This window comes from Typopeltis vanoorti, chromosome 14 (genome assembly GCF_054136105.1).
Source record: "Typopeltis vanoorti isolate ZY-2024b chromosome 14, IOZ_Tvanoo_1.0, whole genome shotgun sequence".
Classification (NCBI taxonomy): domain Eukaryota; kingdom Metazoa; phylum Arthropoda; class Arachnida; order Uropygi; family Thelyphonidae; genus Typopeltis; species Typopeltis vanoorti.
Window position 1 is genome coordinate 15879679 of NC_143562.1, and position 24735 is coordinate 15904413.

Consider the following 24735-nt stretch of genomic DNA (forward strand, 5'->3'; position numbering starts at 1 on the left):
ATATCGTTACGGATGCAAGAAATGGAAGTAAAGTCAACCGATATCATAGATACATTATAAGATAAAACTCTAGGGGAGATTAATGACAGGTTGCAAGTTGAAAACTCGGTCCGGGTTGAATTACTTGAATACCATCCGAGAATGTGGAGCAGTCCAGTCATTGTATCCTGGAAGGCCTATGGAACTGGACTTCGTGGTCAAAATGTAAAAAAAAAAACTTTACATGACCTTCAAGTGATTCGACACCATTCCAACAAGATTCTGTTTTTTAGGCATTGCTATGAATATTGAATAACGTGAATTGCGATGTATTGGTCATCGAATTTCCATCACTGATCTGCAAGGTTGCTTTGGAACTGTCAATACAATTGATTTATGGATATTGATATTTTGTTTTTACAGAAAACAGTAAAAACAAAATAACTATTAATAAGTGGGGATGTTCTTTACAAATTGGCATCGAGTCGGCAGCGAAAAATCAAAATCTGCTGCCTTTATTTTGTTCATTATTGATAGCAATACTTACTTTTGAAGAGAATAAAAAATAATACCTTGCATCTCCTACAAACGACTACTTGATTCTCCAAAACTGATCAAATAAAAAAGGAACAAAAAAGAAGGCGATGATGCAGGAAACCGCAAATACCCGGATGTCCCAAATACATTCTCTGGTATCAATTGGAAAGCTCCTAATTGCTGTTAGACATGCAGTTGACGTTCGTGGCTTCCAGTATTTCCGTTTTTCCTTTCGAAGCGTACTTGGTTTTCTTTATTCTCTTCAACCCTCCCCAGTCACCATCCCTGGAGCATTTGAAGAACTCAACCATTAAAGAACAGTTTGTAAACGTGCATTTATTTGCGCCTTTAAGCATGACGTGTAAAAAAAGGAAGTGTGTCATCGATGACGCAACAATAAAACTCGCTCTTTAGCACGGTCACTATTAGAAGGTCGTTTGGCAGCAATTTAGAGTCCCAACAGCTTTCTTTCATCCTCCTAAAAACTAAACTACACGCTTAACCGAGTCTTCTGCTCAATGCACGCGTCTCACACGTGTGTGTGTAGGAGACGGGTGGGTGCGCGCACACGTACATGTGTGCATATACATACATACATGCACACATTGTACTTCTTTCCCTCTAGTTATTCGCTTAATGACGCATTAAATTTCGCTGCCTCATAAAGGAAGTCATTAATTTTATCTTTTTCTCTTTCGTCGTCGTAAGACGCCGTCGTGTTAACTCGTAAAGATGCTCTTCCAGCCGAACTAGGTAACGCCTGCTTCTCGCATCTTTTCCCTCTGTGCTCCCATTTTTGATTTCGGTCTCTGCGTAAGTATCGCCGATCAGATAATGCATTCTCTATACAATCTCAATAGGCCAGGTCGCTACCCTAGCCCCCATGAGTCGCGTTACTGTCATCGGTTATATCGTTGATTCGACCTTTGACCCGAAACGGGTTAGAAGATCACGATCGTCAAGAAACATTTTCAATGTATAATACTAAATCTTTCGACAAGACTTTTACAACAGTGACTAAACTGGTTTATCCGACTGGCCTTATGAGATGTTTTATTATTGGTATCATAATAATTATAAGGATCAGGATAAATATAATTGTATTTATAACGATAAGGATGATTGCAAGGCAATCATGGGATCAGAGTAACCGTAAGAATAAAAGCAATCGTAAGGATACGCGCATGGATCGGGATAAGACATTGTAATTATACGAATCAAGTTAGGGATGATTGTAATGACAAAGATGATTATATGGATGGCTAAGAAACGGTTTAAGATTCCTGAAAGAGATCAGAATTTCTGTTTGTGAATGTGTTATTAAAATATAGTTAAGAACACGAACCTCCGTAGCTCAGTCAGTATAGACGAAGCCCTTTGGTCGGAAAGATCTGGGTTCGATTCCCGTCAGTGACGGAACCTTTATCTGATCTCTTTCGACTAAAGGTGAGTTAGTCCGTCTCATAAGGAGGTAGGGGTTTTTTCACCCGGAAAGAGCAATAGTGAACTACCCTGTAAAAATCTCACCAGGAATACTTTGTGGGCAAAGCTTATAAAGTCGCTTACGGTCGGAAACAACTGAATGGGAAAACCAGCTTTAAGAACACTACTGGAAGTTGGTAACCTATTTTTTTTTCTTCTTAAAAGACTTTTTGGCAGTGGAATCACATCACTTGAATGAGGAAAATACGAACTGAAATCTAAATGTTATCCCAGACGAATATTTTAGACATGTTTTTCATACAGGACTAATTAACTGGTCAAATGTGGAGATTGCTGTTTTTTTTTTTCTTTTACCTTCTTCTTCGTCTATGATCTCTTGTGCTTTTAAGCGTCGCGATTTTGCCAAAGAGATTTCCATGCCATCCTGTCCAAGGCTTGTTGTTTTGCTTCTTTCCAGTTAATTCCCTTATTTTCCAATTTTTCTTTAATTTCCTTTTGCCAACCTTTCCTGGGTCTGCCTATGTTTCTTTTTTTCCTATTTTCTGGCTTTCGTATACAGTTTTTGCTATTCTTCCTTCTTCCATTCGATTATGATGTCCAAACCACCTCATTTGGGCTTGTGTTATGAATTGGTTCAAAGGTGTAACTTGAAGGCTGTCTTATAGTTTGATTTCTTATTCGGTCTAGTCTTGTTTTTTGTGCCGCTTTCCTGAGATATTTCATTTCAATTGTTTGTAGTTTATTTGTGTTTCCTGTTGTTAAACACTGAGACTCACAACTGTATGTTAATGTTGGTAGAAACACTGAACGGGACACTGCCCTTTTGGTATTCTGGGTGACTTCTTTCTTATCTAGGAGTAGGCCTTTCATTGCATAGAATAGCTTTGTTCCCCCCGATTATCCTGTTGTTAATTTCTGTGTATAGTCTACCATCTTCTTGTATATATGATCCCAAGTATTTAAAGGAGTGGACTTGTTCCAGTTGATGGTTCTCTATTTTTATTATGTGTTTTGGTTGGTTTCTAGATATGATCATTTTTTCTTTTATATCGAGTCAAAACCAATCCGAGGACACATAGAATTCAAGGAAATGCATTTAAATGCTTGTAATAAAGATGGAGTTGAACTCCCGTATGGAATTCACGAACAACGTATTATATTTTTCCTTAAAAGGCTATTGGCATAAAATCACATCACTTGAATCATACAAGCTAAGGAAAGATTAAATGCATAGATTTAAAAGGTAACCTTGTTGCTGTTGGCGAGTGCTGATTTGGATTTTTAAAAAAATAAATAAATCATGTTCTTCTTATGTCAGATGAATAAAAAAGTCTCTGGTGTTTACCTAAGATTTTTAGGCAATAAATTATATAGTTTTAGGATATAGTTTTACAATGGCTTTATTAAACTTGTCATTAATTGTCTTTCTTTGTTTCAGTCTCGGCATGCCCAAGATGAAACGGGCTTCTTAGACGACAAGAACCCTTTCCTGAACATGGATATGGACGATGATGACGAAGATATCCTGGGACCCAAAGCCCTTCCATTGGAAACAGGTAAGCCTTATTAAAACCACCTGATTTTGCTCCCAAATTCGCCACATGTGAATCGATTGGATCCCATACGAGCGATTGTATGAAGAACTCCGCTATCCCTTACGGGAAGGAACTAAAAGATTAAAACTGTCGGGGCATAGCTTAGTCTCTTCGAACATCCCCAAAGCTTGCACATCAGTAGGGAAAAACCTTTCGATGTTAGAGCAAGATTTGCACTACTGTGCCAGTCCCTCCTTTCATAAATTATTCTGCCCTCCCCAGGCCGCGTCGTATTAAGAACGCGTCACGTGCGAGACGGGTCCGATAGTAATTAGTCAGCGTGGGATTTAATTCTCCGGTGGCAGCGTGTAATACTGGCTGTCACGAGCCACTCTAGCTACCCTGCCAATAACGCATTAGGTTATAATGACAGGTTTGGTGTCATTCTTTTCGCAGGGGCCTTCGTGTCTTAGCGACTTGTTTTCTTTAATAAACAGCTCAAAGCGTGATTTTTTGCGTCATCCGTACGACTAAAAAGCCGACAGGCTTACAAGGGCGACAACCCTTCATTACAGGCGAACTACAGTCGACAGTCCTTCAACGAACTTAACACGCCTTATTATTTTTTTTTCTTCTTCTATTTTGTGACGTCTTTAGTGATTGGCCTGGCACCGTTGACACCACCTGCAGTGTTCTCTAGACAACAGGACAAACACCCCGATACTTTCCACTAAAGAGTCTTCCAATATGGATGAGTAAGTGCGGTCAAAGAATTGACACCACGCATGTCAAGATCAACGTCACGTTTTTTTTTTTTTTTGGTATCCGTGTAGATTTCAGTGTGTAGAGAGGAACATCCGGGGTTCTCAGTGGATCTTTTCTACTGAAGAACTGTTTTTTCATCCCTACGCCGCCCAGTCATTTGACACTGAGGCTCTTATGTGAAGCTGTGAAGCTTCAGTGATGGGTGCACAGCGCAGATAAGAGGCAAGCATTGTCTGCCAGACCACGTACTTCTCGTAGTCTGGCATAAATACACACGCGAGCGTGAAGAACTCACTCACAGAAGGCTGTTTTCAGCAGATAGTAGTGAGATCGCACCTTCCTTTATGTATAGCGTAGTTCTGTTCTTTACAATAAAAGAGAACTATGCTACAGTGAAACATCACTTTTTTTTTTTTTTTTTTTACCGAAATCGTATTTGTAGCACTCATTCATATTCCTCTTGTAGTTCATATTTCCCTGGTGGTCCACTTCTTGCTCTTTTAATCAACAGCACCTAAACGGCCTTTCATATTCGAGCTCCGTTTTCCTTCACCGGTATTGATTTAATCCGTGCGCTACTCGCCTTGCTTTACGCTTGTTAATCCATCAAGGAGGCTTTGAAAATCGGGGATGATAAGAGGCCCAGTCAAAAAGATTAACCGTTCAAATAAGCAGTTTGAAATTTCCATTTCTCGGGAACGAGGTAATCGGGAGAGATGCTGTTTATTTTCCTGGCGGTAAGAAGAGCAAGCCCGCTTATTTGTAGTCTGGGAATGATAGAAGAGGAAAAGGAACGAACGCATTTATTTGCCAGCAGCTAAGTGACTTTCATTCAGATCTTATTAAGGAAGATGGTTACGGGCTTCGGATTCCACATCAAGAATATTTGCGTGATTAATCACGTTTCGTACGAGAGTCGCTTCTTCTTCAGGAGCTGTCTCTGAAGTATTTAAATTTTAACATCGAATGATAATTCTCTAGTGCTTTATGGGATACGAAAACCATGAACTAGAACTACTAGATTCATGCTGGTGGATGCACATATCTGTTTCCAGTGATTAGCCATTTAACTATTCCATTCGTTCTTTCTTATCATTCGTCTGCTTTTATTTTTGTATATCTTTTCCTTTGGGTAGATGTGGGTTATTGCTATACGATTTTTATTACAAAATGAGTATTTGTAGAATTGAATCCGAACTAAATAGCGGAGATAGGAATTAGATAGCACACAATAGGTATTGCATAGTTGCCAGCAATACGGGACAACTAGTATATTAGTAGGAAAACAGTGGATGAGTTCAAGGTGAGGAATAGGTATTGTGTGTGTGTGTGTGTGAAAGTTCGTATGACTCTACCGCGTTAGGTTTTTCTGATTTCACGGAAACACCAGTATTTTTTTTTCTCAGATCATTTTTTTTTATTTCTCAGATAAATTACATACATTATATGGAGACAATTATGCATAACAAATACTTTCTCGTACTTAATTTAAAAAAATAATAATAATAACAATAACTGTTTACAACATATATTATTATAATATTCATAATGATGATTATACAGATGTTTCTTTGCAATTTTACACGCTATATATACAATATCAATGGATATAATCACTCTATATTGCATACGTTTGTTACAGTTATTACATACATTACATACATTGGTTTACATATACAGTAATACATGCATTAAATGGTTTTTATCACATTGGTTATAAATTGGTTATAAAATGTAAACCAATGTGATACGTACATATACATTGGTATATGTACGTATCACATTGGTTTACATGTGATACGTACATTACATGCACTTGGTTACATATGATACATCTTGGATGAGAACTAATTTCTCTGCTTTCATCCTCGAAGCTTAAATGTAAGCTTATCTGAGGATGACACCAGTTGGTTATTATTTATTGTTTTTTTTTTTTTCCCTGTGTTGGGAAGCTACGAAATCTATGATTGAGAAATTCGCGCGTGCGCACTCACATGCACGCACGCACGCACGCACACACGCACGCACGCACGCACACACACACACACACACACACACACACACACACACACACACACACACACACACACACACACACACACACACACACACACACACACACAATAACTTGGAATGTATTGATGCGTCACTGAACTGGAAGCCTGAACGAATATATTGTGTTTCATTAAGTTTGTATGGTATTTTGGGTGCGGGTTTCTTGTTCATAGTATGTCCTGAGAGCTCTTTTCAGGCTATTGTAGTTTGTAAGGTTTCTGTATTCAAAAGGTAATTTGTTTATCATGCCTGGGATGTAGAAGTTTCGCGTGGCATTTCCGTAGTGATTATTGTATTTATATGTGATATAATTAGTAGTCTAAGGTCTTGTTATACGGTATGTATTTCTGACTGTCCTGTAGTTGGCATTGAAATAATGTTTCAGCAAAGCTGCATAGTGACATAAATGTTTTTCTGTCAGTATTTTGTGTTCTGACATTGCAATGTATATAAGGTCGTTATTTTCTCTTTGTAGGAACAAAGAGAAAATAAAAGGTCAGTTTTATCATTTTGTACTGTAGCGACATTAATCTATTTAATTTGTAGGGTGCACAGAAAGCATACGTTGTTATAGCGTATCTTAGTATATTTTGGCATAGTGCTTTCTATATTAGTGTTTTTAGGCGTATGGGAACTATGTCTTTTAACCTGTAGAGTTTGCCACTTATTGTTCGGAGTTTGTTGTGTAGATGGTTTATGTGGCTATTCCAGTTCATATCTGCATCGAAGTAAATTCCAACGTATCGTATTGTTTCACCCTGAGTGACTGTAGTGGTTTTTGCTGTTCTGTGTGTTTTTTATGTTGGAGAGCGGATGTTGGATGGTTATATATTTGTTATGAACTAGTCGAATCAGTGGATTTCTGAATATCATTAATATTGTCTTATCTGAGTTTAGGTGTATGGAGTTTTTCGTAAGCCAGTCTGTCATCAGATTTATGTCATGTTGCATATTTGTTTGGGCTATGCTTGCGTTATTATGGGTGGATATTATTGCTGTATCGTCTGGGTATTGGAATATCTTACCTTTGAGTGGCAGCTGATTAATATTAACTCCACAGGTTACTGGTAGCTCTCTGCTTCGGTTTGAACCGATACGTGTGATATGCTTTCTATTTTGAAGGTAGTTTGAAAACCACCTGTGAAGTGGCCCGTCTATTCCAACATGCCTCAGCTTTTCTAACAAAGTTTGATGTGTAAGTGTATCGAATGCTTTAGTTAGATCAATGAAGACTACCATGGCAATTTGTTTTCGTCTAAGGCGGTATTAATTACGTTTGTAAAGTCTTCCAAGAGAGATGTTGTTCCCTTATTTTTCTGAAAACCATATTGCGTTTTGGGGATAATATGGAAGATCTCAGTGTATGCTGTGAGTTTCTTCAGTATGATCCGCTCCATAATTTGATCGATAATTGGTAATGTTGTTATGGGTCTGTAATTGCTGATTAAATTTCGTTTTGTGTCTTTCATGAAGCTGTGTTTTATGGTTTTGGAGGCGGTGGTGTTCGGAACACAATCTAGCATCTCATTGATCAGATGCCAGGTTTGTTTCATGTTGTTTTGTGCAGAGGTTAGTTTGTCTCTGTAGTAGCTTCTTTTTGCATTTCTGATTTGTGTTGTAAGACATTTCCTTGTTATCTTATATTTAGTTTTTAAAGCTATGTTATTTGGATATCGTTTTAATTCTTTCCATAAAGCGTCCTTTCTCTGTATTTCTAGGATTAAGTTTCGTGTTATCCAAGGATTTCGTGTTGTTTTTGAACGAATTCTGACTTTTTTTGTAGCTTTCTTATATATTTCCTCCAGTGTGAGTTTAATGTTGTTGTATAAGACATCTGCTGAATCTGATGCCAGATGTTCCCAGTCTGTTTTTCTTATTTCGTGGTTGACTATTTCTTCGTCTATTATTGTTTTCTGTCGCTTTTCTTCTGTGGGACATTGCATGGATATTGTCTTAGTGTGCAGGTTTAGAGCGGTGAAGTAATGGTCTGCTACTTTGCAATTTATGACTGATGCAGTGTAACTGTTTTGTGGTGCTCGGACGTTTATATGATCTAGACAGGAGGCAGTGATAGTATTTCCGAATATTTCTTCTCCAGTACATGATGTTATTGTTGGTATTAGATTATACATGGATAGCGTGTCTAGGTATTGTACAGTGTTGTTCTGGTTTTCGTTTGCAATATTTATGTTTATGTCGCCAATTATCATTAGGTATTCGGTTGAGCATATTTCTTGGCTTGAAAGCCAGCAATTGAGTTCGTGCAAGAATTTTATCATGTTTAAGTTTGGTGGCCTGTAAATAGCATTTAGTATTATGGGATGCTGTCTATTGGTGGTATTAGTGATTTCGAGGCAGAGGGTTTCAGCATGCTCAAACTGATAGGCCGTTTCTTTTGCTATTAATTTTTGTTTGATAAATATTAATATTCCACCCCTCTTTTTGTTTGGCAGCATGATCTATGTTGTTGGACGCCTGGAATTTGGAAAGCAGTCGCTTCGTCATTAGTTATGGGTACTTCTGTAAGAACCAATATATCAATAATATCAGTGTAATTCCTCAGATAAGCGTGTAACAATAACCAATGTTTTCGGATGCTTCTTATGTTAATATGCAAGATGAGAGGCCTCTCGCTTGTACTGTGTGTTGTTTTCATGCATCAGGCGATTCGAAAGTACAATTACTGATGTATTCTGGTGTGATTACATCTATCTGATGGTTCACATTCATTTTTGTTGTGTTGAGATCTTCTTATTGACCTAAGTTGGAGCCTTTTGTTTCACTCTGGCAACCTGTCTATATCTTCCAAGCCTTTTATTTGTATAGACTTTGAAGTCTGTGACTTTCTCAAGAATATTAATATTAATTCTTTCTCAATAATAATAATAATAATAATTTAATACTTTCTTTTTTTATCTAAGGCAAACATGAAGAAGGCCCCTTTGTATTTATTATTATTATTATTATGTGACACCTCCAGGGAGTCCAAAAACTCATCTAGGGAGAGTGTGCCAACAGTATCGAACCATTAACCCCTTCCAACTACTAACCGCGCTCAAACTTGCTTAACCTTTTGCGAGCCATTAGTAGCAGAGGCTCTACCAATTGACCAACCTGTGCTTATCAGATATATTGTACGAATCCGTGCTACTGATTGAAGATATTGAAGCTTAAGTGCTGTGAGGACATCATGTTGGAGGCTTAATGGAATATATAAAGGTGACCAATTTCGTGATACGCGCGCTTGCGCACGACGGGAGTCAGGGCCTATATAAGGCAGGTCATAGAGAAAGATATATTCCATTAAGCCTCCAACACGATGTATTATACGAATGTTGGTCCAGATAAATAAAGATGGTTTGTTATTTTCTGAAAATTATTGATATGTGACTTAAATTATCCTGTCTTCGAGTTGTATACTATATTTTTATTATAATCCCACCCACAAAAAAAGATGGAAACGTCTACCAGTAAAATTATTACCCCAGAGAGGCTAATAGATAGATAGATGTCAGTCGCTAGAAACCAAACATGGTATATCTTAAAGCCAGTTCAGGTCTCCAATAAGTAGAACAGTAGCCTCACACCCGGAGATGAAAATCATGTATGACTTAAAGACTTTTCCAAAACATTTGTGCACACAGTAGAATTCGAACACACAGCCTGTTTGGGCAGAGAACATCAGCCGTCACTAATACTGTTTTATTCATGTGTTAGTATTAATTTATAACTGTACAACATTGATCAGTGTTTCGTCAACAGTTTTGGTGATTCAAATCCCTTGGGAACTTTATCGACACAACGCTGTCAACCTCAATCATATTCAGTGCACAAGATTCTGAAAATTGCAAAAATAAAATGTATAAAATACATAAACCGCGTGGATCGCAAGTTGAAAAACAACACCTAATGGATAATAAAAGCTACATTCGTAATAAAATAAAATAAAATAAAATAAAAAACGAAAAAAAAATCATAAAGTAATGTAACACGTGCCAACTATTCTTTAGCAAAAACATATACACCTTAGAGTTAGCAATTCTTTATTTTTCGCTTTTATTTCTTCTTACCCACATCTTATCGATCTAGCCACATCTCTCTATGGGCTGTTCTTTCTGATTCATGCCGGCTTCCTCCTTTTCACAGACTGACAAAGAGCGGTTTGCCTTGTTCCAATTATATCACAGTCTGTACTGAAAATTTCTATATTATTCAGATTGTATATTTCATCTGTTTGTTTTTAGTTTTGTATTTCGTTGCATGTTTTATCCTAGCAAGTCTATTCGCTTTCCTCATTGTTTCCATTCTAACTACGTATTTACTCCCTTCAGTGAGAGCGATCGAAAGATATAGTGATTGGCTTCCCCTCTCCCCACACTAAATCCCCTCCCCATTGCTGTCTATGGTGGAGTGGAGTAGAGTGAGTTCTTGCAGGGGGGTCTACAGTGAACGGGCAAGATGTTTTAACATGCTGAGGGAAATGGCAAAATCGTGTTTTACAACCGCTCGCTGTCTGTGGCCGTCGTTAACTTAAGACATCACGAAAGTCGATATATGGCGTCCTCTGGCTACGTCCGCACTTCCGGCATCAAAGTGACCTCGCTTTATTGTCCACTAACGCAAACATACGACATCCTCTTCGACTGTAAAGTAAGTCTACAGGAGAAGTTGTTTACTGAAATGCATTTGCTGAAAGAGGGTACAGGGCACGTCCTAGGAAAAATAGACCCGGATGTATCTTGTTTTCGATGAAAACGTAGAATTCGATCTAACTGATGGATGCAAAATGTTTCTTCATTTTTTTTTTCTCGAGGGGAGGCTCGCGATCTTCATCCGCACACAAAAAATATTTTTTGTCGTAAACATCCCCTTTGTGTACACACTCCTGTGTTATCTAACGTTTACAAACATCCATAAACATTGGATAACATCTCTGGGGCATCTACGCATGCGCGCTCTCGGTTATCCCGAATCTTTCATTAATATTAATAGCTTTGTGTTACTGCGAAAAATGTTGCTGTAATGCACTAGGAAAATATGTAAGCATCAAAGTTGTATACCCGCAATGCATCCTTAATATGTTCGCTGGTGGCTTTTGGTGTGTAGTCTATATAATTATACACTAAAGGATATAAGATTTTAGTAGGCTTAGTGTGGCCCCTTTAAAGAGTGCTTCACCGTGTAACATTATCTAACAATGTGCTGTCAGGAAAACCAAACATAGCAGCAAAAGGATTTTTTTTTTACTCAGAGAGTATGTTAAAATAACGAAATATTTTGTTGACAGTTTTTCGATAAAAACTTTGGAAGAACCAATTTTGTTTTACAGTTTCCATCATTTGAAGAGTGGGCACATCATTATTTATGATAGTAAATATAATTTCAAACAAAGCTGCATTTTATCATCTTCAGATAGTAATAAAGTGGCTTGTCGTAGAGAAAATGCAGTTATTTTATTGCAGCCATTATAAGAGATTCGAATTTATAAAGGCGAGATAAATAATGAAGTTCTTTATTTGGTAAAATCCCATTATTTTTAAAGTAATGGGTCTTTTGTTTTTGTTAGAAATATAATTGCGTTAAAAGTTCATGAGAAGATGGTAATTATGCCATTGAGAATGACTCTCATCTCGTGAGACACACTCATAAAAAATGGGATGCGTCTACGCGGGTGAAGATAAAACATTAATAAGATTGGAATCTAAATGCCTTGTTAACGTTCTGTTTCCCTGCTTCAAGAGTACGCTTCAATACGTTGCTAGTAATAGGAAACTGAGGATATTGCATTGAACTTCACTGAATCCTAATTAATGTATGTAAAGAGATAAGTTTCATTATAGTAAGGTAAAATATGCGAATGACTTCAAAGGCGAATAGATATCAGATCTTTGATGAAGCCATTCTATTGACTTAAGTATTGTCTTGCCAATAACGAATTCAAATGTCTTAGGTAAATCATATTCTGTGTTAATTAGTCTACTAGTGTTTATCTTTAATGTGTGGAAATGTAAAGGAGAAAATAGCGATCCAAATGCAATTTCTCTATACCCGGTAATGTATTTCTCATAAGGGAATTGTGAATATGTCTGTTTATAAAGTAAGTTATCGACCTACTGTTCTCAAAGCGCTTGGCGAACTATTTTGCATGTAATTCGTCGATGTCGGTGCTTACAGAAGAGGAGTTGCAAAGTATTTTCCATACATGCATCACCAGACAGAAGGAAACTTTAAAAAGATGAAAAAAAAAAAAGATGGCCGAATGGTACCGTGTTGAGAAAAAAAAAAAAAGGGGGGGGGGAAACAGGGGAATGAATCGTTTTCAGAAATGGGCATATATCACTACTTGAGGCTCTTTCGTTGTCTCTGAAAAACATCTTTATCCCCTCTCCCACCCACTCACTACAACACTGGCAGTAAGCCTTGTATCGGGTCTGACAGCTGCATAAGTCTTGGTGGGTTTCATCGCATGTTTATCCCAGATCTCTATGACAAAGACTTCTCACCGTCTACCATCTGGGCCACTTCGCACGTGGATTTGTCAAGATCCTTGTGAAACTCCCGTGCTCTGTTGACACGCCGATCACGATGGGTTGTATAACCCTTTGGAGTATTTTTGGTGGTGTTTTTTTTATTATTATTTTATTTTATTTTTGTCTGCTCTTGCGTTAGCCCTTTCATTTAAAATTTTAAATTGAATAACGTATGTTATTAAAATTTAATAACATATGTTTCAATATACTAAAATAGTCTTGATTATAATCTTACAGTCGTTTTTCTAGCTAGAATGGATAACCCGCCTCTGTGTGAATATCTGGAGTTACAGTGTACTATCGTTCAAGAACAGATACCTAGAAATAATGACCAAATCAAGTTAAAAAATCAGGTTTAATTAATATACTATTTTTGTTTTCGATTCTTCTTTCGGTTTTAATCTTTGCGTTTGTTCATCCTATGCTGACGAATTCATTTTCAATATTTTGCTCGAATAATTGATCGAAATAATAATAATAAGAAGAAGAAATTTGATTAATTAGAGGTACGATATGTACATGAGCCTCCGTGTTTGTTTCAATATAACTCAGCAGAGTTTAGCTAAACCTTAATAAAATATTCCAGACAAACCGAAATATGGCCTAAAAACTTATCTTACTTCCACCTGTAAAAAATAAAAAAAGGGAACTACATTATTAGATTTTGTAGATGTTTTTCGAGTTCACCCAAAGTTTGTTATCTAGATAGCAAAAATCTTCGGAATCTTAGGTGACGCAATATGTCCTCTTTCCATACCAACATATCAAATCCCACAGACTGCAAATGCGTCTAATGTTATAAATCCATTAGCAATGCATTTATGTTTGTATCTCGTCCAACGTATGAGACACCCAGGAATCACAAACATGCCAACTACATATGGCAAATTCCAGCTCACCTAACTTCTCATATCACCCACCGCAGTTACATACTGAATGATAGGCAAGATGAAGATGCACAATACCTGGTTGGACGCGTCGACACAAATGGATTCGTAACACTAGAAACATATGCATTCTGTAGGTATTTGGGGTTTTGGTATTGGATGGTGTGAGATAGGCCTAATTACCTTATTTGGCATAAAATGTAATGTATGTTACGTATCTCATGCATCGTGATCACACTACAACTTTCCCATAGATAATACAATAATTGGAATACAAAGGGAGATTGGACTTCAGTGTCGATTGCATGAGCTTCGCGTGCAAGCGAACTTTTGCACGTCTAGTTCTTTTCAAGTTAACATTAAAGAATGTTCTTTGATGCTTGGACTTTGACTTCGAAGCATATTCCAGTAATCCCATTAATACATTCAAGTGTATTGATAAAATAAATGCATATAAAATAAAAAATAATAGCAAACTTCCATCTTGTAATATAATATAATAAACAAATAAAATAGAATCATTAAAATAATATAACACAAAATGAAGATATTAAAACAACTAAAATTAATATTAATATAACTATCATTGTGGTTAAATGATTATTAATATTATTAAAATATTAAATGATAATTAAATTTAATAATATTAAAATAGCAATTCTCATAATTATGAACTAACTAACATTCCAAAGTTTTTTCACGTAATATAGTAATAATACAGAAATTATTATTCTAGAAGTTATTATTATTATTATTCTAGTCATTATTCTTAATTACTAGAAGCCGAGGGATAACTAACTAATAGAAAATTGTTTATTATTTCAAGAAAGACATAATTAGTTTTAGCTTCTTAGACTTCATCGGGTGCATAACATGAAAAGAGAGTCACCGAAAATATACATTACAAAAAAACAAGCTATAAATTAACTTGCAAGCGTACTGTTGACTTTCGAAGGTGTTCTGGATACCACAGTATTGTTGAGAATGTTCAACTGGTTATCATCTGGCGTACACCAAAGTTGGATAACTGAGGAGTTACAATCAGAGAGGTTATAGTTGAAGTTAGTATTAAGATGGATGGATCGAGGACAATTTCTGTTGATTCCCTAATTCTTCTCTCAAGCTCATCATAGCATCTAAAAATGTTTTCTGATTTGTTCCACATCACTGGATGAGTGATAGACTCTTCATTGTCATGATTAGCAGAATTGAGAACATGATTAGATAGAGCGCTGGATTCAGTTCTGCTATAGGTGGTCTCTAACATGTTCTTCCATACGCAAACTCAATGGATTTCTCCGTCTGACCCAAATGTGGTACATTACAGTTACACCAAAGACAGTAAACTCCTGGATACTTTAGGCTGTCATGTTTCGGTTTAGGTGTACAGAATATGGAACGGAGTTTAGATAGAGGAGTAAAAGAAGTGCGGATTTTAAATTTGTTGAGAATTTTATCTAAATTTGGTGAAACGGAGATGTTATAAGGTAGAGATATAAATTTTACATTAATATTGTAATTGTAATAGTCCGCACGGTTAGCTGAGTGGTTATGCGCTTCGTAACAATGTGCCTGGGGAAGAAGTGTCCTGGGTTCGATTCCCGTCGCCGATGTGAGGAGCTTAAGGATCTTTCTCAGAGTTAGCCGGTCTTGGGCTTGAACAGCAAGGTTTTCTCTCCAGTCTAACTGGGGTTTTTCCTCCGGCACACCGGTCCCTTGAACATACACGGATTATATTCAGGAATACTTAAGACCCAGCCTTAAGACCTGATTCGTCAGCTATGCCGGTTCCGAGCCCGGATAAAATTCGGGGTGGGATTGAGATGGTGCCGTACTTCCCCCTATAGTACAGGGTTGGGCTGAGGCGTATATATATATATATATAATCTTAAAAAATTATAAGTAAACGCCTTAGCCCACCCATGTACTATAGACTCATAAACTGACGTGGTTGGGAATTATATTAAAACGAAAATAAATAAAAATAATATTTTTTTGTTGTTATACGAAAGGGTTATCGGTGTTCAGATAAAACACGGAAAAGTCTATCCAATCGTGGGAAAATAGACTAAAAAAGCAGGAAAAAATAAAAGAAAAGACATAACCTGTTTAAAAGAATGATCTAATAAGATTTCAAGCAATCCTTTGTTGCCCTCCTCTCGACTAACTACAGCAAAACTCGGCAAATATGCCTGAAATGCTGTAAAATCAATGTAGGTTCCTGACCCCCCCCCCTCCCCTAGAGTTTCATATTATTCTTCCGGTGACATCAAATACTTTGCTTCTATGAATGAAATCAATAAATCAATCATAATTTACATAAATGCATAGATCCAACTGTTGCTTTATTTCTAAGTGGTATATTACATCTCGGAGCTTGTGTCTGTGCGAGTTACAAAAAATCAGTGCAATATACAGAATAGTTTTAAGCAGGAGCTTCAAGTTATGTATTAAAAGCCGAGGGAAACCATCTGCGTTCATTCACATGGTCTTTATATTTCATTTTCAGAATATTTTAATAGATCGCGGTATATTTCCTTTTGGCTCGTAGTTTAGAGAGGAATAAGAATCTGATGTATCATTCTGTGATGCCAAGAAAAGGCTGCCGTAAACCAACAGCCAATCACAAAAGGGCAAAACACGCCATCGATCAGTAGCTAAGCATGAGGAAATTTTTGTGTGCTATTGTGTAACATTTTTCCGCTTCACAACGCACTGTTTGAGTGCAAGAGCAAGAAGAAAAAGAAGAAAAAAAAAACAGTCTTAAAGAACACCATAGGGGATGTGGTAGTCTGGCTGCGTAGATGTAAACAGAGGTGATACATGTATTGCCAAAACGTCAATGTATACTGTTAGTCGATGTGTCGCGACGGTGCAAGCGAGTCTGTCTCTTCTCTGACTATAGTTCTTGCTGTGTGAGGCAGACAGAAAACGTGTACTTTACCACGACAAAAGTTAGGGAGACCTCGTGGGAAGTAGGAGTAGTATTAATAGCAGGAGAGTTGCTACTTTTGATGAGTCCGAAATTATTCGCCTGGGAATTAAATGTAAATATTTAACGATTCTTTGACGTACTAATCTCTAACAGATTAAACATCACTTTAAAAGTCTGCTAACGCCGCATCGTTTACAAAGAATGATTCTATTGTTTGACCTTCCTTAAAGGACGTTAGTCAACATTTGTGTCAGGGGAGAGATTTGAACGTAGTTGATGACAGAGAAATAACTAGTGTGGTGTCATTATATAATGCTTTTCAGTCACTCATTTATCGGAGGATTTACGTAGAAATCCTCTGTCTAGGATATCAGCAATAGTAGCAAATGGAGAGAATGATGGGTGTGATCCAAACATTCTCCTTTCGAAATACTGCATTTTGAGCATCCCGTAAATCACAACATTTCTATCAAGAAAGATATTGCAATTGTTTATTTATATATTTTTAAAATATGCTATGAAATAAACCGGTAACTTTTTAAATAAAACGTGATCAATTATGTTGTTTTTCTTCTAGAAAACAAATTTTGATAACTAATTATCTCTATATAATAAAATACTTATAGTTTCGTTTGTGTAAAACAGATGACGTATCATACTTCTATGTTTTCATGGCTGCAATTACTTGACTTGCGTATTTCATGTAAAAGTGTGTATTTCCGGTATCAGCAAACTAAGACGGATGTGACGTTATACTTCCTTGTTTTCATACTAACAACTGGTTTTGCTCAGGTGCTCAGGTAAACCAGATGGCGGGTGTGTTATGCGCATGGTCAATCAATGAGCATTTGTGAATATAAGTGAGGCTTCGCGCGTGCGCAATGAAGCTGCAGTTAAATATAAAACTTAAAATTCGAATAAAAATATTTAGAGCCTCACAAATAAACTTGAATTTCACAAGAAGAGCAAGACAAAATAAAAGTTGAACATTAAAGAAAAAAAAAGATAAAAGTTAAAAGAGGATAGACAAAATAGGACATTCTGATTAGGAAAAATTGAGAGGTCTTTCACATTCTTCATAATCAGCGCATTAAATGGCATAAAAGAACCAGAGGAATGTTCTAAAATCACGTGTACAAGAATTGATTACTGAAAGGAGGGAAAGTTTTAGATAGAGGAGGGGGAGATGCAGGCGATAGCTCAGAAATTAGTTTATAATGAATGCCTGGAGATCCCACCTGAAAGGAAATTTATGTAGGGTCTCTCAAACACGTACAGAGCAAGATCTTCCAAACAAATCTTCATTGATATCTTAGGGAGAGGGTAATCTAAGTGCATTGAATAGCTGAAGTAAGTGTCAATGCGGTAGCATATGTTGCCATCTCAGTTGCTTTTTTTTTTTTGTTTGAATTTTTATTTTTCCTTCTAAAATTAGTGACAGCATTAAAAAAAATTACTTGTTAATAATAGTATACATTAATATTTACTCGAATATAACTCGCACTTTTTCTCCAAAATTAAAGTTAAAAAATCGTGGCGCGAGATATATGCGGGGATTTTTGGAACTAAAGGATTGCAGGAAAAAAATAAACTGACTTAAAAATTAAATTAAAATTATAATTGCTCGCATTATTTATAAAATGAGTGCATTTAAATTTTAATTATCAACGTTATTTAAAGCTATCGGCTGCTCATCTTCATCACACCATATACTTGAATCTTTAGCGACAATGCGTCTATAATTAAATTAAAATAAACAGTTTCATTATTGCTTGTCCTTTTATCATTTAGGAATCATAAGATCACCATGATTAAAAAAAAAAAAAACTGAAAATGGGTATGACTTACCAAGAATTTACTATTCGCTATCGCTACTTCTGGTCTTGTATAAAATTGGTGCGGTATTAACAAGACTCAACGACAAAGGCAAGCCGATGATTGTTGAGTTAAAATGTTGATTCTCTTCAACCGAATTCCAAAATATCTGAAACTGACATAACAACATTCACTCTCTATTTCTTTTTTCGCAAAGCAAAATCAGGAGGGAGGGCGAGTTATATTCGAGTAAATGCGACACACCACGAGAATTCGCTTGGGTTTCGTTCAGTTCGGGTCTCCAGAAAGTCTTCAATAGAAATATTAATAATTTTATTTTCGGTTTAACCATTGGTCCTCACACGATACTACGAGAAAAAAAATAAAGGACAGTAATCTGATAAATAGAATATAAATAATGATAAACTGAAGATTTTTCCAAAGTATATTTGCACAAAACTTTGTGTGTGTATGTGATAAAAAAAGCCCTATGGCAATTCTTGGTAAGTAGTGCCACAACAAATATGCGAAAGAAGATTTTAGATTTTAGCTGCAAGCAATAATTTACATTTGACTATTGTATAAAGCATTGGGAAATATAAACGTCTGTTTAGGTTAGGGATTTTCTAGTTTCGATTATGGAAAAGAGATTACCTCGGGTTAGCAATTCCGTATTCAGTAACTAAAATGGAAAATATTGAATCACAAAGCAAGTTGCGTCGATCGAGCTTAAAAAAAAATTCTCGTTTTACCACATTGAAGACTTTCCTCATCAGATCTCAGCGATATCTTTTTCTATTTCCCGTTGCTTTCTGTAGGAAGATCAAACCAGTCGTCAGAACATTCATAACCCCCGTAATGTTTTCAAGAATGTCGGTGCCTTTACATCAGTAATCTCTCTCTCTCCGCTATTGGAGTCGCTGTAATGTGTGCACGTTGAATGACTAACTGGTAAAGTATTGCTTTGGTGCGGACGAATTCTTCTGCTAAAGCGCTTCTGGCAAATATCGGAAGGCGAGTTTGATTAAGCGCTGTTTCTGATGATATGCGGACTTTGAAACGAGGCTTTCTTCCTCGAGATATTTACTGAAGCATCGCAAAGACAAAACCTAAAGCATTCACTGAATTAGTGAAGAGCTTAAACATCTTTCGCTTGAACAGCGACCTCATCAAGCTCCTTTCAGATTGGCTGCATTACACGAGAAGAAAATCTACAGAAGTGTGTATTCATAAGTCTCTACACACACACACACGGAAACAGCTTGGATTCTTAATTCATTAGACTCTAGTTTGGGTTAGCTTAGCTCAGTTAGATCTGAGTCATGAACTCTCGGCTTAACACATTGCAAAATTAATCTAAAATTAAAGCTAATTAAAAAATAAACGTAACTGGAAGCTTTGTATGCGTATTAGGAATACAGGTTTTGCTACCTAATGATTGGCAGGTCTTTATAATAATAATAAGGGTAAAAAAGGGAAAATATTAAACCATTGCAAATAAAAAATAATAATAATTGCCACACATTATAGAATTGGACATTTATTCCTATTAAGGGAACTGTGACAGCGGATAATCTCACTATGCGAGGTTATTCGTATTCTTAAAACGACCAGGTAAGAAACGTAATTCTAAATATGACATTCCGGATATAGACCCATTCGTGAAGTGGTCAAATGCATTTAAATCCCAGTTAGTTGTGTATATTTTTTGAAAACAATCTCATCGTAGAATAAGTTGCATTCTGAGATGATCCTTGTACAGCTATGATAACAAATGGTAAAATAATAACGTCATCATTTCGATAGCTATGCTATGATAACATCAAACAATTGAGGTATGCATGAAGGAAAAGAGCCTACAGTTAAGGCTATCCAAAATTAGACGAACGTTAACTGAAACTTGAATAAAAGTTAGCCTAAAGTAGAGACTATTTTTTTTATTTGCCTTAGGCTAAAACTAGTGTTAAATTTCCTAAGGCTACCACTTTGAATTAACCTAAAGTCGATACTGTCTTAAAAATTAGTCTAAATGAAAAGCTAAACGCTAGTTGTTATTATTTACATAGCACTTAAGATACGCGCAAGTGAAAATTGGACAAAAATTAACTATGCTTAAAATTAGTGTAAAGTTAAGAGTACAGGCAGCCCTCAGTCTACGCCTCACTTCCGTTCCTGAAAAAACGAGCGTAAACCGAATCGGCGTAAAACAAACCCAATTTTAATGGGAGGTATGAAGTTATGTTCCGTACAGTCAAAAAATATGCACATGAAGTTGCGTAACATTATTATATTTAAAGCTTTGATGATACATGCATATATATTTGTTAAAATAAAATTATTAATCACGAAAACAAAACAAAATTATATACAAAAAATATGAAACTTCGAAAAGATGTTATATATTTCTATGTTGAAGTTCCTGGTTTCGGATCACCTGCATTTTTTTTTAACGTATCCAGTGTTAACTGCCTAGATTTTCTTTTTCTTTCTTTCTTTCAAAAGTTCAGTGAAAGATCAGATAGATGCGATTACACTCCTTTTTACGTTCGCACTCCGTTCCCAATCGTGGTCCATTTCGCAGAGCTCATCAGTCAATGTCTCTATGCTTGCAAGGATACGCTGTAAATCGGCCGTTTTCATATCTCTCAGAGGACCTTCTTCGTTTTCTTTCTCCTCCTTTGGATGTTGACTTAATTGTTCGGCTAATTCTTTTAAGTCTTCATTGGAAAGCGGTTTATCATGGCTCTCTAAGACTTCTGTCACGTCTTCAGCTGTGATATCGTACAATCCCACCTCTCGCGCGAGCTTCGTAACATCTTCAATAACATTTTCCTCTTGCTCCAATTCCTCGAAGTCGTGCATAAATTCTGGAAGAAGTTTTCGCTATGCTCCTTTTAAACACTTTGCTGACACGTCTTCCAAGCTGCCTCGATGTTGTTAATGCTCATCAAGGCAGCTTGGAAGACGTGTCCAAGACTCTTCCCTTTCCATTATTGTTATACGGAGGTAATAGGCTTTGAGGATTGATAATCCCCTGATCCATCGGTTGCAAAAGCGATGTTGCTTTGGGGGCATGTAAACAACCTTGACATCCAATGGTGTTCTTACTTCAGCAAGATTTTGAGGATGTCCAGGGGCATTATCCAAGAGAAGCGATGCCTTGGCTGCCAAATCATTTTCTTTACAGAAGCGAAGCACGATAGGACAAAAATAATTTGTGTACCAATCTATAAAAACGTCTTGTGTAACCCAAGCTTTCTTATTCCATTTCCAATAGACTGGCAGCATGGCGTTTAGATCCTTAAAAGCGCGTGGTGTCTGTGAATGGTACACCAACATTGGTTTAAGCTTCAAAGTTCCGGAGACATTTGCACCCAACAAAAGCGTAAATCTATCTTTTGCAGCTTTAAAACCTGGAGCGGAACGTTCTTCGCAGGAAATGAAGGTGCGTGATGACACTTTTTTCCAGTAGAGGCCAGTCTCATCAACATTAAAAATGAGATCAGGAGGATAACTTCCTTGTTCTACACAGTCTTGAAATTCTTCCGATTCAAGTCATCCACCCATAATGATAATAATTTTTTCATGAAGTTTACCCCTGCTATAACGTACATGTTTTGCATTTAGCGCTGCCGTGGATTGTTGCGCAGACTGTTTTATTCTGTCTGTATTTTTCATAATTGTAGTAACAGTCGATGGAGTTAAGTTCATACTTCTACAGACATCAGAACGTGTCTGTCCATCTTCCATTCTTCGAATCACCACCATCTTATTTTCAAGTGTGATTAATTTCCGCGCCTTCTTAACACCAAGTTCTGTTAATTTTTCTGCACTTTTATTATCAGACGTGGTATGTAATTAGGTACTTTATTAATTTAAATATACGTAAAAAAAATTAAATAGAACAATTAGGCAGATTCAACATTAAAACTAGGTTTGATACATATACGTCGTAGTAGCTCGAAAAACACTCAAACGCTAGAGTGCCTGCTAGCGTCGTTTCTCAGTCAACTGCACTACAGTAAGAAAGCACGCGCAGGCAACCGACGTTATTGTGAATCGGCGTAAATTGAACCGTCGTAAATCGAGGGCTGCCTGTATTTGAAAAATTTAGCCTAAATCCAAGCTATTTAATATTATCCTGAATTGAACACCATTTTAAAATAACACCCTATGTTTATGGTGACTAATTCGAAACAAAAATTAGCTGAAGGTTATTTTAAACTAAAGTAAATCTAAAGTTGAAATCAATCCAAACTTTGCCCAAAATTTAGGATTTCATTATTAGAAGGTGAACTAACGTGTGATTCATTGTGCCTCACTTAAAATATTTTAGTCTCCACGAGTTCGATTTCACTTTATTCGTTGTTATTATTAATAGGCAGTATTAATACCTGCCTATCTTGAGCATTATTAATACTTTAGATAGGCAGGTTATTTCATGTACTTTTCTGAGCATCTTGAGCCCTTTGGCATATTGATTACCAATTTCCATCTTCTTTACTGAATAGATTGTCTTGAAGTGGTAATTCTACTCGGCCTGCTTGAATAATAATAAAAAATGTTATTCGTGGTGACTCACGTAGAGCAACTTTGTCTCCATGAGCTGCCACGTTTATCTCCAATGAGAGAAATGAAAGCCTACAAATCGTATGTACGTGTATGTAGCTGGCCGCATGACGCGCACACATCTATGTTGATGGCATTCCATTTATCTGTTCGAGCCTTGTGTGTCTGCCATAGTACCGCCTTAGGGAGACGCGACAGGAAAGCCGCTGGTCGGAATGTCATCGAGGGTGTCAAACTTGATGCCATCGTGATTACACATCTGACATTTACTGACTCTCCTTTTTTCGAGCCCCCAGGGGGTGGAGAGATGACTTTGATTTGGACCGTGGGGGAATTTCGTTTATTTTATACATCTTCGGTTCTGTTTCAGGTTTTTTCCGATTTTGCTGTGTGTGTGTGTGTGTGTGTGTGTGTGTGTGTGTGTGTGTGTGTGTGTGTGTGTGTGTGTGTGTGTGTGTGTGTGTGTGTGTGTGTGTGTGTGTGTGTGTGTGTGTGTGTGTGTGTGTGTGTGTGTGTGTGGATTGGGGAGCGGATAAACAGCTTTTGTATGTTCTTATCTCGCAAATGCAATCTCTCATATTCTTTTTTCTCTTCGTTCTTTCTCGATAAATGTTCTGGAAATGAATGTGCTTCTCTCTTTCTATCTTTTTTATACCATATTTTTATCTTCTTGCGGTTATTAGAAATAATCCTATTTATTTCGTCTGGCATGCTCATCTGTCACTCTTTCTGCATTTTCTGCCATCTAACGTAGGATAGCGTGTCCAGTTCTCCATTTTTTATCCCTTTCTTAGACCATCTTATCATCATTTTCATTGGGTATCAGACAAAATTCGCAAAACAACATGCAACTAAGTTCGATAGAATTTCTAATTTTCTTAGAGATATCTCTAAAATAAAAGTTGTTTGCTCTCACAATCTTCCATCTTAAGCACGCTATAAAAGAAAAACAAAACCCGAAGCAAACTTAAGTGAAGGAATGCAGATGCAAGAAAAGCTCTGTCGATTTTTACTCTTTTTCGTGACTTCCCAAGAATAAAAAAACAAGTATGTTATGAAAGAAAGTAGAAGAAAAAGTTTTATTGCGTGCTACTTTAAAATGTAAGGGCTTATTTCAGTTCACTTAACTAGCAAGCAACTAGACATACATTTTTTCCTCTTCATCAACACGGCTCTGTGTTTTTACTAAACTCTAAAATCCTACTAATAACCCATGATCTTATTTTTTTTATTAAAACCAGCTTTAATTAGAAATTGTCTGCACTTTTAAGTAGGATAAATTTCCTGTTGAAGTGATTACACTGGATGTTCATGTCATTTGGTGCTTGAGGTTATCCAACAGGTTTTGAATGATTCCCTAACATTGTTGATTCTTCAAAACATAATAGATTTTGTTAGTTGGAAAACAAGACTGCGTATGAAAACCTAAACAAAAATTGAGTGGATTAAAATCGAAATACTTAAAGTTTTGTTAATGAATTTGACAACAATTAAAAAAAAAAAACGGATGAGCATTCGTCTGCAGATCACCAGTGATATGCAGTGAAGATACATTTACAGGGTGACACTCTTTCGTTAGTTAACGTTAAATAATTTTGAATCGGACATATTGTGGTCGGTCATCTGAAACGTTCTATGTACAATAAATACCACTTAAGAAATTCCATTTCCTGCGCTCCACAGAA

At 36.5% G+C, this 24735-nt stretch overlaps 1 protein-coding gene across 2 annotated transcripts in view; it reads left to right on the plus strand.

The window, feature by feature from the left end:
* Positions 1 to 24735, plus strand: part of LOC150099257 (follistatin-related protein 5-like) — a 503787-nt gene that overhangs the window by 203385 nt on the left and 275667 nt on the right. For both annotated transcript variants that reach the window (XM_090403821.1, XM_090403822.1), the window contains exon 3: positions 3398 to 3515. In XM_090403821.1, coding sequence (XP_090259947.1) covers positions 3398 to 3515 — 118 coding nt within the window. The remainder of the gene's footprint in view (positions 1 to 3397; positions 3516 to 24735) is intronic.